This window comes from Wolffia australiana, chromosome 12 (genome assembly GCF_029677425.1).
Source record: "Wolffia australiana isolate 7733 chromosome 12, ASM2967742v1".
Taxonomy (NCBI): domain Eukaryota; kingdom Viridiplantae; phylum Streptophyta; class Magnoliopsida; order Alismatales; family Araceae; genus Wolffia; species Wolffia australiana.
This window is the reverse complement of record NC_135846.1, coordinates 13,633,382-13,650,297: the sequence shown is the minus strand read 5'-3', so window position 1 is coordinate 13,650,297 and position 16,916 is coordinate 13,633,382. Positions and strand designations below refer to the sequence as shown.

At 41.2% G+C, this 16,916-nt stretch overlaps 1 protein-coding gene and 1 long non-coding RNA gene across 2 annotated transcripts; one reads left to right on the top strand and one right to left on the bottom strand.

The window, feature by feature from the left end:
* Nucleotides 1-896: 896 nt before the first annotated feature.
* Nucleotides 897-9,593, bottom strand: LOC144710182 (uncharacterized). The gene is made up of 18 exons (XM_078583872.1): nucleotides 7,886-9,593; nucleotides 7,655-7,726; nucleotides 7,265-7,460; nucleotides 7,142-7,175; nucleotides 6,028-6,120; nucleotides 5,862-5,943; nucleotides 5,707-5,766; nucleotides 5,578-5,630; nucleotides 5,324-5,490; nucleotides 4,989-5,199; nucleotides 4,058-4,115; nucleotides 3,917-3,973; nucleotides 3,476-3,724; nucleotides 3,259-3,323; nucleotides 3,126-3,182; nucleotides 2,945-3,038; nucleotides 1,919-2,059; nucleotides 897-1,270 (listed from the first exon to the last, which is right to left on the bottom strand). Exons 1-18 carry the CDS (start codon nucleotides 9,467-9,469, stop codon nucleotides 1,163-1,165), a joined length of 3,381 nt encoding a protein of 1,126 aa, XP_078439998.1. The 5' UTR covers nucleotides 9,470-9,593; the 3' UTR covers nucleotides 897-1,162.
* Nucleotides 9,594-9,805: 212 nt separating this feature from the next.
* Nucleotides 9,806-12,225, top strand: LOC144710183 (uncharacterized). The gene is made up of 2 exons (XR_013583233.1): nucleotides 9,806-10,292; nucleotides 11,936-12,225. It is a non-coding gene; the product is annotated as an uncharacterized LOC144710183 (long non-coding RNA).
* The last annotated feature ends 4,691 nt before the right edge of the window (nucleotides 12,226-16,916 follow it).

The following is a 16,916-nucleotide window of genomic DNA, read 5'->3' as shown; positions in this document are numbered from 1 at the left end:
CCTTCTAGAGCATGTAGCATATCTTGGCACCTAATCTGTTGGCAGCTTGACTTATCAACTGGGTTAGATAGATCCATGATGTGTCATATTGGACCTAGGTAATTTTTAAGTTATCCAATTAAGAATTTTTAAGGTATAAACTAGCTTGGTACATGGGCCTAGAGAGTCATACATCTTAAAATGTAAGGGTTTAAGAAATTTACTGATTTGGTTATAAAAAGAAAAGGCCTTATTTTAGAATTACCCACACAAATTTGAAAGGGGCATCCTATAATTCTTCAAGTTCTCTTCTCTTTTTTTACATTTAGAGACTCATAATCAATTCTCACAAATTTAGTAACTCAATATCCTAATTGGTGAAACTCCCAAAATCATATTAAATAACCCTTAAATTCTCCCTATCTAAATATCCTTTAATTGGCTACATCTCTTTCACACTCTCAGTCTCCACACAAGTTTTCCAATTCCATTGAGCTTTTTAATCACTTCTAAAATAAATCCAACTCTTCAATTTAACTCAATTTAAATCAGATAAAAGAAATCCTCACGTTTTAAGACAACTTTAAAGCACGTGAAGATTCCTCAACTTAAAATTCAATGGAGATATATCTCAGTATCTTACTTAAATTTAGCTCTCTTTATATCCTCTATTATACACCAATCAAGGAGAGACACTTCTTCCTCTTTTGTTTTCTTGCTGACAGCAATACATCAACTGCCCTAATTAACATTGACTTTGAAGCTGATGAGTAGATTTCTCTTAAACTATAGTTCACATTGACCCCTGTGGACTTTGATATTGATGCTGTCATCATTGAGTAATCAACTGTCCATCAAGGTCAACATCAGCGAGACGTGCCTTACGAAAGACAAACTTCTAAGAAATCACAAAAAGCTAAACAAATGCCCATGAGATACTCATTAAGACCAAAATTCACAAAAAAATCACAAAAATGGAAAGAAAAATTATAGACATGATGTCACCTGGGAACCCTTGTGCCGTAGGCCCGTCGACGAATCCCCACTATTCCATGCAAAGCCCAAAATCCTGGGCACCAGAAAAGCCAACAGCCCAGCCCAGGCCTACCTCATTGGTGTTATATGTACACGGGCACTTCATTCACCTGCGCAACAATCCCTGAACTGAAAGTGGGCCAGCCAGCTACCCACTGGCCCATTCTTGTACTTTCGGAGGCCCCGAAACCTCCTTGTGCAACAGGGACGTCCCCTCGAAGATCATCGTCCTTATGCCCTTCATGAACTCGTTCAGCTAGAGAGAGAAAGAGATCCACCACAGATAAATACGACCTTCATGACATGATAACCGCCAGAGAGATGGATGGATGGATAACATGATATAAATATGACCTTCATGACATAATACCCACAACAGAGATGGATGGATGGATGGATGTATGGATGAATGGAAGGCTGACATGATATAAATATGACCTTCATGACATAATACCCATAAAAGAGATGGATGGGCGGATGAATGGAAGGCTGACATGATATAAATATGACCTTCATGACATGATACCCATCAGAGAGAAACAAAAGATGGATGGAAGGATGACATGATATAAATATGACCTTCATGACATGATACCCATCACAGAGAAACAAAAGATGAATGGAAGGATGACGTGATATAAATATGACCTTCATGACATGATACCCATCACAGAGAGAAACAAAAGATGGATGGAAGGATGACATGATATAATTATGACCTTCATGACATGATACCCATCACAGAGAGAAACAAAAGATGGATGGAAGGATGACATGATATAATTATGGCCTTCATGACATGATACCCATCACAGAGAGAAACAAAAGATGGATGGATGGATATAAATACAACCTTCATAACATGTCACCCGTCACAGAGAAACAAAAGATGGATGGAACTGACCTGGTCAAACGATATTTTGGAGAAACCAAACTTCTTGGTCCAGATGGCTTCGGCTTCTTCAGCAGCCGGAAGCACCAAGTGCTTCACCTTCAGCGAATGAAGCAAGGCCTCGATGCATGAAAATAGGGCCTGGAAATATCCCTGCGATGCCACAACATTGAAGTCATAACCCGCACGGCTGAACCTTTAAACAATTTTCAGGGATACAATTATGTATTTACCGGAAAACTTAGGAACCCAGGATGGGATAAAAAGTTAAAAGATGAGTAAATATCGACGCAAGATTCAGGGCTCATCTTTATCTATTTATTTATTTTTTCAGTTCCCGCATGACAGTGGAGCCCAGGGTGGAATACAAAATGTACAAAGCTGAGTAAATAATCGACACGGGATTCAGGATTCATTTCTGGCATGACTGAGTCCAAGATATAGAAAAAAAGCTGAGCAGCTAATTGGCACTACCAAGACCGAGGAGTTCGATGCATTAGCAAGAATAAAGAAAAGCTGAGCAAAATAATCGACGCAAGATAAAGAGCCCATTTTTATTTGTTTACTTATTTATGGCATGGCCGAGGAATCCAAGAGCGACGTTTTAATAGATAGCTGAGTAGATAATCGACACCAGATTCAACTTATTCATCTATTTCACATTTCAACTAATTTATTAAAAAAATTATAGCCCAACAGATGAACAAAATAATCGACGCAAGATAAAGAGCCCATTTTTATTTGTTTACTTATTTATGGCATGGCCGAGGAATCCAAGAGCGACGTTTTAATAGATAGCTGAGTAGATAATCGACACCAGATTCAACTTATTCATCTATTTCACATTTCAACTAATTTATTAAAAAAATTATAGCCCAACAGATGAACCCGAGATGATAGAATAAAAGATATTGAAATTAAATAATAGACACAAGGTTCAGGATGGGATCATCAAGGAATACTAAACGATACAAAAATAATTATAGTAGAGTTGCGTGAATTATCAAATCAACACTAGGTTCAGAGGAATTTTTTTACCTTTCCCTGGTATTCTCTACTTGTGGCCACAAGAGGAATTTCAGCGACTTCACCTCCCAAGACACGGAGAATGGCAGCCGATACAACACAAGAACTACATAAGGAAAAATGTCAGTTTTTTCCTTCAGCGAGAGAAACAGAAGAAAATAAGACAATTTGAGGAGTTAAATGAATTAATTACTTTACGGTTAGCACTGCACAGAACATCCCACCGAAATCTTGATCCCTCAGGTCCCATCTACCAAGAAAGATAACCAAAAAAGTTGATTAATCGAATTTAAAAAGGAAATTGAAGCTTGGAACTGAGGACATACCCGTAAACCATGGCAGGAATAATATCCTTTTTTGTAGCAAAGTCAATAATTGGATCGAAAGATTCCTGAAAATTCGGAAGAAATAAATATAAGAAGCCATCAACGGCCATTAAATTATGATGAACTTTTATGATTAGAAGCTCAATGTCGTAAATTAGAATAATACTTTTCATACAATGAAACAAATATCAAGGATTTCATCGCGTTGACTTCTTACGTAGAAAATGGATAAGGCCTTGGAAAGAAATGATCTTGTTTCTGCAGTGGCTGATTTTCCACTAAGAATTCTCCACCTAATATCTAATTCATTTTCTACTCCAGGAGCAAGGTCATTTTGAGTCTTCCTTAATATAACATCTGAGGGACAGATCGGCAAGTTTTCTGGTCCAGTCGAGAGCAGCATCTGGAGACTGCCATGAATCCTATCGCAATCTGATGAACAAAACCATTTACCCTCCGGCAATTCCTGAAAAAAGAGGAAAATTTGAAAAACTTGTTAAGATTTATAAGCGGTTGCTCCGTCTTATAACAACCTGCCTACTCACACCAAGTACAAGTCCATCCAATCCATATTATAACTTGAATCTTTCATACTGAAGTTCTAAACGCATTTAGAAAACAATCTAAATAGGATGAAAGGAAGTTAAGTCAAGTTCACCTTTAAATCGCCAAGATTATTTTCCTTCAGACATCCAACGTGAAACTCCCTTTCACACTGATGGACAAAATGATAAGGTTATTAACAACCATGAAAAGTAAAGAGAAGTTCTAGGCTTTTCCACCTTAAAAAAGAGCTTACTTGGTCACAGAGAAGAACCGTACGAGGCCCAAATCCACATCTACTAAAATCATGACCTCTGACAAGCAAAAAGTAGGTAAAAATGATGAGTACAGATAAAGAGCCATGTTGTAAATCTTATCTTCAAGACAGCTGACGAAAACTTCAAAATTAAGATGATGATTTATCATCCCTGATGAAGATGTCGATGCATAATCCTCATTTGTCTGCCTAGGATGATAGCGACGATGACGATTGAGAGAAGATAATGATGAGGCGTCATCACCATTTATCCGTTTAGGATGACAGTCACCATCTTCTTTTGTCTGGAGTTTGATTTCATCATTATCAATTTGTCTGATATGACCCTGTCATAGCTAGGCCATATTACTCGCTCAGCCAACTAAGGTTATTAATGTCTTTTCGTTGGTAGGGGTATTTTCCCATTAAATAAATGAAGCCCTCCCTTGGGGAGAAAAGCAGAGAAGTATTATTGAAGCTTCGGTTTTCACTCCCTGTTTCCACAGTGACAATCTTTCGGCCATCTCCCTCTCTCGGCTCTTCTGCCGCCTTCGTCTTCATGTCATTCCTTCCTCCCAGTGAAGATCTTTTTTTTTTCCCAGTGAAGATCTTATCACCAGGTCTCCTCTACTTTCTCATGCCCGCTCTCTCCCCGGTAAGATTGTAGTTCTTATCATCGCCATTCATTTTCTGCTTAGGACCACTCTGATGATGACGAAGTCGTCATCTTCATTGGTCTGAAGCTTGATTTAATCAACTTCCACTATGCATCCATTGATGCTGATGACAAAGTCGTCACCATCATTCTCCCTTATCATCATCGGCATCAATGAATGACAAGAAGATAATGCCGAAGTCATCAAAAACATCTGGGTATAGATGATTGCAAGCCCGTAAGAAAATTGGGTAACTAGGTTTTAAAAAGACATACCTACACAACACACAACCACCAACATCTGCTTCTGGGGTCTTAGCAATGCGAATACATCGCTTGAATATCTCTTCAATCGGATCAACGCCGGCCACTCTTCCAGCAGCAATGGCATTCTCGTTATATTCACCAGATTTATCTTTTACTTGCATGTTCTGGCAGCAAGGACAATACCAGTCCCCAGCAGGTACACTTGCGACACCAACACACTCTGAAATTCAGAAAAAAATTCAAGAAAATTATAAATTAATGTCACCAATCACTGCGCGTTACTTCTTAGAACCACTTTTTTAACTATACTTTGTAAAACCATTAAAGAACAACATTCAACGAACCTTTGTGATAAGCCCTGGGGCAAATATCACACAACAAAAGATCCCCGCCATCGCCACAAATCCGACAAAGATCATCGCTTTCACTAGATGAAAATTTTCTGCCTTTGGATAGAGACACCGAGAGCTCATGCAGCGAGACACCGTTCGAGGTATAGATGTTTAGATAGCTGACAAAATATAGACCTAATTAGAACAACATATGGACGAAGTAGAATGAAGAAGTAAACCCCATGGCAATCTGGGAATGAAATTACGGTTTACGCCTCGCAGACCAGCCAGCATGGGCTTCAAACTGTGAAGGGCTGACCTGCACAAATAAACAGGTGGGTTTAGAGCACAATTAAAACGAATTGACAGAGAATCAGGAAAGAATAAAATTATACCACTGTGCTGCAGCAATGACAAAAAATTCCAGAATCTTTAATATAACCCCCAAGTAGCCTCTGAGAAATAAGAGGACTAATCGTAAGAATATAGACAAAAAACAAGAATATAAACAAAGAATATAGACAAAGAACAAAAGAGCAAGGAGAGAAACCTGGCCACGAGCATAGTAAGCAACTTCGGTTCCTTCCGGCAGGATATCGTCCATAAATACTAACTTATGCAGCCGTAAGTCTCTGTAATGTATAACAAGGAAAATATCAAAAAATGGAAACCAACATAGTACCATGCGGAATACCAAACAACTTAAAGATAATTACTTTGTAGTCACCCGCCCCCGACCACTCTTCTGCAACGATGAATACTTTGGTATACTTTCAGAAGATTTAACAGAAAGAATGGACCTAGGAGACCTGGAGAGAATCCAATGAGGCCAAATTTTAACGGAGAATATAAAAGAATCTAAAGAAATAAAAATGTAGAAATAAGAGAATGTGGTCCCAAATCTGAGGAAACATAATAATCTGACCAAACAATGCAATAAATTAGTTCTTGGAGGAAACATAAAAGCCTTTCTTAGGCTTACTGATAGGATCCTTGAGAGGATCCTCAACCTATCTAGGGAAATTTCGTCATGTTAGCCCACAGGGGCGTTCTAGATATTTGCTACTATGTATTTCCCTTAAATAGGGATGCCCTCCCTTTATGAGGGCAGCCAAGAAGAAGTTGATTAAGTGAGTTATTGTCTCCCCTCTCCTCGTCTAAATCTGGTCTCCCTCTCTCCCTCTATGATCCCCATCCTTGAGATCGTCTCTACCTCACCGCATCTTCAGGCGGCTCATCCTCGACTGATCCCAACCCCCCTCAGCTTGGACTTCTCCCGACCATTCCCGTTTCACCTCTCTACCCCGGGAATTTCTACCTTACCTCGTCCTCTGCCCTCCCTCCGATACGAGCCTAGATCAAGGTTCGTATCACTTACTCCAAGTACTGTTCTACTTATACTAATTTACTACAAAAAACCTTTCTTAGAGGCATTTTATATATGGTTATAAGTGAAGAGAGTTTCATTTTGCTTTTGAAAGAAAGGCTTTTATGTACAACGTCTTTCGTCAAAAAAATCAAGATGTATAATGTATGCATCACAACAGTAGCCGAAAACATGAACAAGGGAAAGATGCATAATATATTGCCTTAAGTTGGTACTCGTTACTTCTATTATATTTCTTGGTACTAGAAAGTAAATGTAACGTTTACAGGAACTAGAAAAGCACTCTGAGCTTAAAGCATGGAACTAACCAATACTAAGAAGTTGAGACAATTCAATGGAGTTCCGACAAGTTCTAAGTGAGAGAGCAACGGTGGCTATATTAAATCAGCAAGAAAACTAGAATAAAAAGTTCAAAAATCTTTCGACTTCGAAATTAGACATACCTGAAAGCGCAAAGACTTGGACTCGGTGGGGATCCTGCATTTCATCAACAATTAAATAAGCTGAAAAATTCAACTTTAAGCGAGAACGAATCGACATCATAAAATAAGAGATGTTGCCATTACTTTTTTCAGCGTTGAAAATCTTCCCACCTTCGGGGCTGATTGCATTCTGAATAGTGGATTCCAACATGTCCAATGGAGCACTCGAGCATGCTCTTAAAATATCGTGGATTGTATTTCCGTTCTCCAGGCAGATGAAATCAGAAGGATGCTTTTTTTTACTCCCCGCATGAAGTTCAAAGTTGTAAGCAGATACAGTCTTCATGGTGCCACCAAGGTAAAAATTGGCGAGTCATACGATGCACTACTAAATTATTGGTGGAAATTTAAAAGGAAAAATAATGAGATTTCCAAGAAGTTTTTTTTTTTTGAAAACAATGAGATTTCCAAAAATTTTTTAAAATAATGAAATTTCCAAGAAGTAATGCCAGCTAAATTCAAAGGGGAACCAACATTCAGTCCATTGCAAGAAGCGCAATAACATAATATGCCCCCGCCTTTTATGACTCCGCGAAGCCCGCCTTGCTGTAGTTAATGAGCCAGAGAACGAACAAGATTGAGTCAGACGCGACGACTGAACTTATACTGAACAAAAACAAAAAATATATATTCTCCCCAATGAATCAGGATTGAATTTTTACAGCAATAAAAAGTTGAAAACATTTGAATACGAATGCTCAGCACCTTGTCGTAGCTGTGAGTGAGGTATTTGACAGGCAACCCTTCAAGCAAACCTGTTGCAAGTAATTCCCTGATGTTTGATGGGAATTTCGACAACGCGATTTTCTTTGACATCTTCAACTCCATTTTTCTCTTCGGCCCCACTCTTAATGGCTTCTCAGAGACGTTTATTTTTCTAACTGAGTCATTCAATGGCTCACAACTATCTCCAGCACCAACCATTACCGACGAAAGCTCCGCAATCATAACCGTCGATTCTTGGATAATGGGCAGCGACTCATCCATCTCTTCAATCTTTAAAACAGAGTTCGAGTCGAAAATACTACATGAGTTATTTTGGTTAGGGCCAGATTGAGCAGATGGTGTATTCTCCGTGGAAACCAATTCTGTGGAACAAACTAAAGAATCATTCTTCGGAGACCTCTCTTCTACAAGGAAATTCGTTTCAGCTTCTTCCAAAGAGATTGAATCTGACTGCATTGACGAGAGATTCTGCATTGGCAGTCCTTCCTCAACACTACTCATTGGACAAATGTCGTCTAAAGAAGCCCCATCTGCCCCAATTAAACTAGAGTTCTCTGAAAGATTATTTTCAGCATTTTTCTCATTTGGGTCTCCGATTGCTTGCACTGGAGAAATATATGATTCCTCCTCGGCATGATTCTCATTAGATGAGCACATTATAGAGCATGACTCATCCAGAATAGAAGAGACATTCTCGGTAGATTTCTTCTCCATTGGGTCCACATCAACTTCAACAGATAAGATTTTATCCTGATTTGATTGCGCAATCTCAAGCATGGGCTCTGCAGAAGCTCCGCCATCGACATGATTCCTCAAACCTTCTTCTTCATGACCTCTTTCAGGCATTTCTACATGAATCTTCATTACCCCTTTGTTTGTCAGAGTCCCTTCAATTAAGTAATCCGGTTTAGCCATCTTCTTCCTGGGTCTTGTATACACTTTAATGGGCACAATTTTGCCAGACAGAGACCCTTCTTCGGCTTGATTCCTTAGGGATGATCCCTCGTCACTAGACGGAATCTTCTCCCTCGTAATCCCTTCCACCGATGAATCACTCAGAGAGATTTCTTGCACCTTCACTGAAACGGCATTATCGATTGCATCTTCCGACGGTCGAAAATTTGGATTTCTGGGTCTTGCGTACACTTTAATGGGCACAAATTTCCCAGAAAAACGCGCGTCGTCACTGTGATTTCTCTGGCTTGACGAAATTCCATCTCCGGGAAGACTTCCTGGCGATGAACCCGCCTCAATAGACGGGATTTTCTCCACCGTAAGAGACCCATCCGCCGAAGCCTCAGCCAAAGAGACTTCTTCCGCCTTAATCGAAACATGGGTAGAGCCAACGACAGAAGATTTCTTGCGCCGTTTCGCGGTCGTGGAATTTGCAGGGGAGTGCTGAATCTTACCAGACCGGGTGCGACCCATCGGTGAAGAGAGCAGCTCGGCCTGCGCCCGCAAGGCGAAGGCGAACTCCCGTTTAAGGCCGGATCGAACGCCAGCGCAGAGAACGTAGTCGTCCTGGAGCGCGGAAGAGGGCAAATCGGGCTGGACCTTCGCCATTAACGAATTGCGGAGGAATCCACTACGCAACGCCCATAGATCAAGGATTGAAGGAGATCTACAGATTGGGATTAGGGTTTCTTGCAGCAGCGAGAGAGAGAAAGAGAGGGAAGGAGGAAGAACAAGCGCGATCCTGAAAGATTTGGGGAAGATTTGGGGAAATAGTGCAATCTCGTAGAGGGGACGATTTTTCGTCCCAAGACGAAAAAATCGTCCCGTCTACGAGATTGCACGGATATTCGTCCCGGGACGAACGAACGGGACGATTTTCCTATCGTGGGACGACAAAGCCGTCCCGTCCTGAGGTCTCGGACGGTGGACGGTAGACATGGCCGTTCTGTTCCGTTGGTGCAAACAGAACAATGTTGAAAACGAACATAACTTTGCACAGACAGGCTGTGCGGTTCGCATTGTGCGAATTGTGCAAATTTTCTTTAAGGAGTTTTAAAAAAAAAAAATTACTCTCGTTCTCTTTCTCAGAGACCCAGTCTCCCTCGCTCGTTCTCGTTCTCAGAATCCCAGACTCCCAGTCTCGTTCTCGTCCTCAGAGTCCCAGCCTCTCCCAGAGTCCCACTCTCCCTCATACTCTTGCTCTCTCCATCTCTCTCGAGTCTCGACGACGGCCCGTACACACCGTAATCCCGTCTCTCTCCCGTCTCTTCTATCCTCTCTATTCTCTGCTCTCACTCCATCACGGGGAGAATCCCCGAGCTTGAAATCATCCGACTTTCTCCCGGCCGATTTGGCAGCTCTACTCCGAACTCACATCTCTAGCGCCGGATTCGGACGAGGGTCAAACTGGAGGCGGAATAGTAGGGATTTGGTACGTTTTTTTTTTGAAGTATTTTTAGGTCTGTGTCTTTCTTTGATTCTCTTTTCTTTCTTTCTAATCCTCTGATGCTATCTTGTTCCCTTCTAACTATCTGATTCTCTCTTACTTTTTCTCTAATTTTCTCCTTCCCTCTCTTTCTCTCATTCTCCGGATTTCTCTTTTTCTATCTCTGATTCTCTTTTTTCGGTCTCTCCCTAATTCTCTGATTTTCTCTTGCTCTATGTCTAATTATCTCTTTCTCTCGCCCTCTCACTAATTACTATCTCTAAACCTCTTTACTTCTATTTTTCTCACTGGTTCTCTAATTCTCCGATTTACTCTTTCCCTCAAATTATCTATCTTTCTAATTCTTTGATTTTCTCTATCTCTATCTCTATCTCTGAATCTCTCTTTCTCTCTCTCTAAATCTCTTATTTGCCCTTCCTCTACCTCTAATTCGCTCTCTCTCTCTCTCTATTTCTTCAATTGTCTATCTCTAAATCTCTATTTTTCTCTCTCTAGTTCCCCAATTCTCTCTCTAATTCTCTTTATGTAATTATCTATTTCGCTCGCTTTCTAATATTTTCTTTCTATCTCTCGGTCATTCTCTCTTCCTCTCTCTCTTTACTTCTCTCCCCCTCACTCGTAATATATCTCTCATTCTCCCATTCTCTCTCTCTAATTCTTTCTTTCTCTCTCAATCATTCTCTAGTATTCTCTTATCTCTGAGTCTCTCTTTTGCTCTCTTTCCAATTATCTGATCCTCTCTTTTCCTTGTTTTCTCTCTCTCTACGTTTCTATCATTCACTAACTCTGTCACTATGTCTCTCGGTCCCTAATTCTCTCTTTCTCTCACCCTAATAATCTCTTTATCTCTTTCTATAATTCTCTGATTTTCTCTTTTTCTATCTCTAACTCTCTCTCTCCCTCTAATTCTCTAATTCTCTGATTCTCTCTCTCTCTCTCTCTCTCTCTCTCTCTCTCTCTCTCTCTCTCTCTCTCTCTCTCTCTTACTCCCCCTTACTCTATGTCTATCAAATTCTCCGTTGCACTGACTTTAATTCCCTCTTTCTCTTCGTCTCTCTAATTCTGTCTCTTATTATAAGATTTTCATTATCTAATTCTCTTTCTTTCTTCCCATCTAATTCTCTCTTTAATTATTTGATCCTCTCTTCTTTCTTTCTATCTCTCTCTCATTCTCTCTTCCTCTCTCTCTTTATTTCTCTCTCCCTCACTTGTAATCTATCTCTCATTCTCTAATTCTCTCTCTCTAATTCTTCCTTTCTCTCTCTGCCATTCTCTGGTATTCTCTTTATCTCTGATTCTCTCTTTCGCTCTCTCTAATTATCTGATTCTCTCTTTTCCTTGCTATCTCCTCTCTACTTTTCTCTCATTCCCTAACTTTGTCTTTAGTTTTCCCTCGGACCCTAATTTCATCTTTCTCTTTCCCTAATTATCTCTTTCTCTCTTTCTATCATTCTCTGATGTTCTCTTTTTCTATCTCCGATTCTCCCTCTCCCTCTAATTCTCTGATTCTCTCTCTCTCTCTCCCTTACTCTCTATCTATCAAATTCTCCTTTTCTGTCTTTAATTCCTTATTTCTCTTCATCTCTTTAATTTTGTCTCTAATTATAAGATTTTCTTTATCTGTGCAGAGCAGGAGTGCTGGTCATCAAGCTGAGGGCGCTACTCCAGATTCAACCATCGCCAAGAGAGCATACTCGGGCAGGAGGCAGAAAACTGGTTCTGCAGCTAGAAATACCCAGCCAGAATCTGACTGGAATTTTGAAGGTTTAGGTGAGAAGAGGGACTTCAATTTTTAAGTGAGTTATTTTTCTTCAAAATTTGTCATATTCTTCAAAAAATTTATGTTGTACCCTACGTTTTGATTTGGTGGATTAAAATACATCTATACTCAAGGAAATTTTCTCCACATAGTGTTTAATTTTTCTTCCAAAATTAAATTTTCCACCATGAGGAGAGATTGCGGCCTCTGAAGAAAAATTACTGATGAGAAAAATTGCAGAATTGCACTATCTCTAAATCTCTGATTTTCTCTATCTCTATCTCTGAATCTCTCGATCTCTCTCTCTAAATCTATGATATGCTCTTCCTCTATCTCTAATTCGCTCTCTCTATCTACCTATTTATTCAATTGTCTATCTCTAAATCTCTATTTTTCTCTCTCTCCAGTTCCCCAATTATCTCTTTAAGATTCTCTTTATCTAATTCTCTGTTTCGCTCACTTTCTAATTTTTTCTTTCTATCTCTCTCTCATTCTCTCTCTCTCTCTCTCTCTCTCTCTCTCTCTCTCTCTCTTTATTTCTCTCTCCCTCACTCGTAATCTATCTCTCATTCTCTCATTCTCTTTCTCTTTGGATACACCCATCATACCTTCTTTCTTAGATATGAGAACTAAAAAAAGTTATATTATTATTGAACAAATACCTAAATATATTATTATTGAAATCTAATCATTCCACCCTCTAACCAAATTCTAGAAAAATATGGAAGTACATTCTGTTTCATGTAAGTCATTTTAATGAAATTAATTCTCAAAAATATATTAAATCAATTAATTCCTTTCTTTTAAAACCGAATGAATTCAATTATGTCACCCAATAAAATCAAATGAATTACCAAAATGAATTCAGTATAATCCCCTCTTGTGAATAAATTACAAAATGGATTCATTAAAATAATCCAAACTTTTTTCTAAAATCTAAGAGACAACAATGACATAAACCCCTCACATATCAGGTACCATTAAACTATAAATGCCATTATCGCTAGATTCAATGACTGTTAGATTTTTACTGATAGAATTATACTGAATATGGTGTTTTGTGACTTGTGAGTTGTGAATTAGTGTAACGTCATAATAAATTAGAATATTTTTAGTATAATATACTTTGGTAGATGCATAACAATTTTTTGCAATTTGTGCAGTTTTATGCAATTTCTGAACAATATGTTCTTTTCGTGTGAATTTTGTTCGTTTCGTGCGAATTTTGCTCGGTTGTGCGAATTTGTTCAGTTTGTGCAATTTGTTCATTTTGTGCGAATTTTGTTGGGTTGTGCAAATTTGTTCGGTTTGTGCAAATTTGTTCGGTTGTGCGTATATGTTCGGTTTGTGCAAATTTGTGCGAATTGTACAAATTTTTGCGAATTGTGCAAATTGTTCGAACATCTGTTCTAATTTTTGCACATAAAAAGAACAGCACACCGAACAGACCCCTGTGCAGTTCGTTTGTTTGAATTTTTTGTTCGTTTTAAACGAACAGAATAGAACGACCATGTCTAATGGACGGTAAGGGATGGACTAAGATCCGATGTTTGAGATCTTGCCACGTGGCATCACTTAATCAGTTACTTGATATTTTGCATCTGCTTTTTTTGAGCGCCCAAATTGACGCAGCACATATGTTCCTCTACTTTCTCTATCCTCCATATTTTTCTAAAAAAATTATAAAAGTATATTAAAATTGTAAAATGTGATTTTTTTTGTTGGGGATGAGGGACGGGACAGTTTTTCTTTGGAAGAGATAAAACTGACAAAGTTGGGACGCGGGCGATTTTTTTCTTCAATGGATGAATCCTTGGATGGGACGGTTTGGATGAAGTTGAAATATCTGGACGTCGGACGGGAGGATCTTCGTCCTGTCCCATCCATCATCCACTCTCGGATGAGCCAAAACATTAGCAATATGAAGGACTGTTGGTTTGTGTTTTGACAGTGAACTTGTTTTAATCGCTTTTATGGCCCTCCCCCCTTCGAATTGAATGAATTTTTTTTTTTTTAATTGGCAAAAACACGGTGTCGGGTACGGCCAACCCTAGGGTTGTGCCCGTAGACCAATCCATCCGTGTCCTGGACGCCACCCAGGAGGGTTTTATTTATTAAGTGAAGTGTTTTTCAATGTTTTTAGGTGTGGAGAGAGTATATATATCCCAATTAAACTCGGATCCCACTCGTCCACGCCCATAGTTTAGAAAAAGAAAAAATACATAACTGATACCTTGCTGGCGCTCGGGGAAGTGTGGTCGTCATCGTCCCTCCAGAGCCACCCGGCGGTATCGGTGTAGGTCGAGAGAAATCCTTGCCTTCATGTCATTAAGCGAGGGGCTGAAGTGCGTGGGGGGCGCTAGTCGGGGCGGGTACATCTGTTCCTCAAACTCCACCGTTCCACGCGATTCTCCAATCCCGCGGGCCTGCCGTCGTGTGGGTTCGCCGGGTACGGAGGGTCGGTAGGCCGAGACGATCGACTCGATAACATCCCCTAGTTGTAGAAGGAAGCGCCTGCCAAGAGAGAAAGACAGAGGAGGGGGTCTGTACGTATACCGCGTGATTGGCGAGGGCGTCAGCGGTCTGGTTGCCCTCTCGTAGCTGGTGGCGAAAGCACTTGATTCGATGACGACACCGCATAATATCCTGCCATATGCGGTGGAGGCACCACTGGGAACATATACCTGTACGAAGCATATCAACTAATACCCGTGAGTCCGACTCTACGACGATATTGTGAAGGTTCCGCTCCTCACAGAGGAGTAGACCATCACGTATCGCTGTAGCCTCGGCTACTGTATTAGTATGTACTCCATAAAAAGAAGAGAAAGCGAAGAGTATACTCCCTGTATGAGTCCGAAGGATACCGCCTCCCCCAGCTGGTCCCAAGTTCCCTTTGGCCGCGCCATCCACATTCAATTTGAGGATGTCAATTGGCGGTGGGAGCCAATAAACAATCCTGTACTGAATGCGGATAGGGGCATGGGTCACGGGCATCCCTAAGGATCCAAGGAACTCGTAAGCGAATGCTGAGCTGCCGTCTCGGGGGGGGGGGATGAGGCGGTGAATACGGCGTAGCCATAACTTGACCTGACGTAGGATATCCACAGTGCGCATGGGTGTACCTGCAAAACGACAAGAGTTTCGCCCTTTCCATATCTCCCATAGTGGATAAGCTATGGTGATGTATAGGATGGGGCGCCATTTAGATTGTATTGGCGAGAGAAAGAGCTTGCCAAAACACTCAAACGGGGTCAGTAGACGCCAATGATCTGTGATTGGGCGCCAGTATGCCAATGCTACCTCACTATAAAAGAAAAGGTGATCCATGGTCTCTGTGTGGGGAAGTGAAGGACAACAATGGCAACGGGAAGGTAGCGAGTGCCCTATATGGATCACTCGATCGTCAGTCGGGAGCCCTCGATGTAATAATCGCCAAAGGAAAAAGGAAACTTGCCTAAGGATGGTCGGATGCCAGATACGACGACCCCAATGCTGTATAGGGGATTTTGGGCGAAAGTGTTCCCAAGAAGAATAGCACGTGTAGGCTCCATCAGATGTGAGTGTCCAGATAGCAGAGTCAGAACTCGAGTCCAGTGGTGTAGTCTGGACCTCAGGAAGTGTGTCTAGGGGGAGACCGTGTTGCTCCCAGAGGTGTGACGTATTGCCTCTGAGCAATTGAGTCACCGTGAGTCTCACTCGGTGTGGAATGAACTGGGGGTGGCAAGCGAGGGGCTCATCAGCATGCCAGGTATCATACCACGCACTGATGTCACCTCGGCCTATATGCCAGCGTGTGACTTGAGCCATCTCAAGCCAATGGCGCTGCCCCGCCCGCCACCTCTTAGATCCCCGAATATCTATCTCGCGATGTGCCCATTCGCCATATTTGGCGTGGATAAAATTCCCCAATGGGGAGGATGTGGTACGCATACGCCATACAAGCTTCTTTTGAAGCATGTCCTAGATGTCCGAAAGTCGTCTGATCCCTAGAGCTCCTTCTTCCGTTGGCCGACATGCTTTCTCCCAAGAAACCCAGTGATGGCGCATCTCTCCCTCGAGGTGACCAGACCATAGAAAATGCGCACATATGCGTTCTACAGAGCAGAGAACGGTAAGAGATAGTGAATGGACCGCAAGTGTATGTAACGGGATACTCATGAGGACATGCCGAATAAGTTGGATACGGCCTCCTAGAGAGAGGAAACGAAGTTTCCATCCCTCTAGCTTCTTTCTAAGCTTACCCAGCACGACATCAAAATAGTGATGACGAGCGGGGCCAAGAAAAATAGGGCATCCAAGATAATTGAACGGAAGGCATCCTCGTGAGAATCGTGTATAGTGCTGGAGTATCTCAGTGCGCCTTATAGTGGTGGAGGGTCCCACTATAAATCTACTCTTCGAGGCGTTAACAAGCTGGCCCGATGCGTGCTCGTACGCGGTAAGGACGCTCATAAATTCCTTAATGGAATTTTTAGATCCATTGAGGAACAAGATGGCATCATCAGCAAATAGTGAGTGTGAGAGAATCGGACAACCCCTCTTCGTAAAGTACGGCTGGATGAGGCCTTGGTTGATCGCCCGCGTGAGCAATCGGCTGAAGACCTCCTCCATCAATATAAAGAGGGTAGGTGAAATAGGATCACCCTGCCTTAGCCGCCTCGTAGCCGTGAAAAGCCATTGGAATTTCCATTCATTAAGAGGGAGAAGTGATTCTCCCTAATGCAAGCATCGACAAGTGCAATGAACGCCTTCGTGAATCCGAAGCGCCGTAACACTTCGAGGAGGAAATTCCACTCAACTCGATCAAAGGCCTTCTCCATATCAAGCTTGATGATGACATTGGAGCC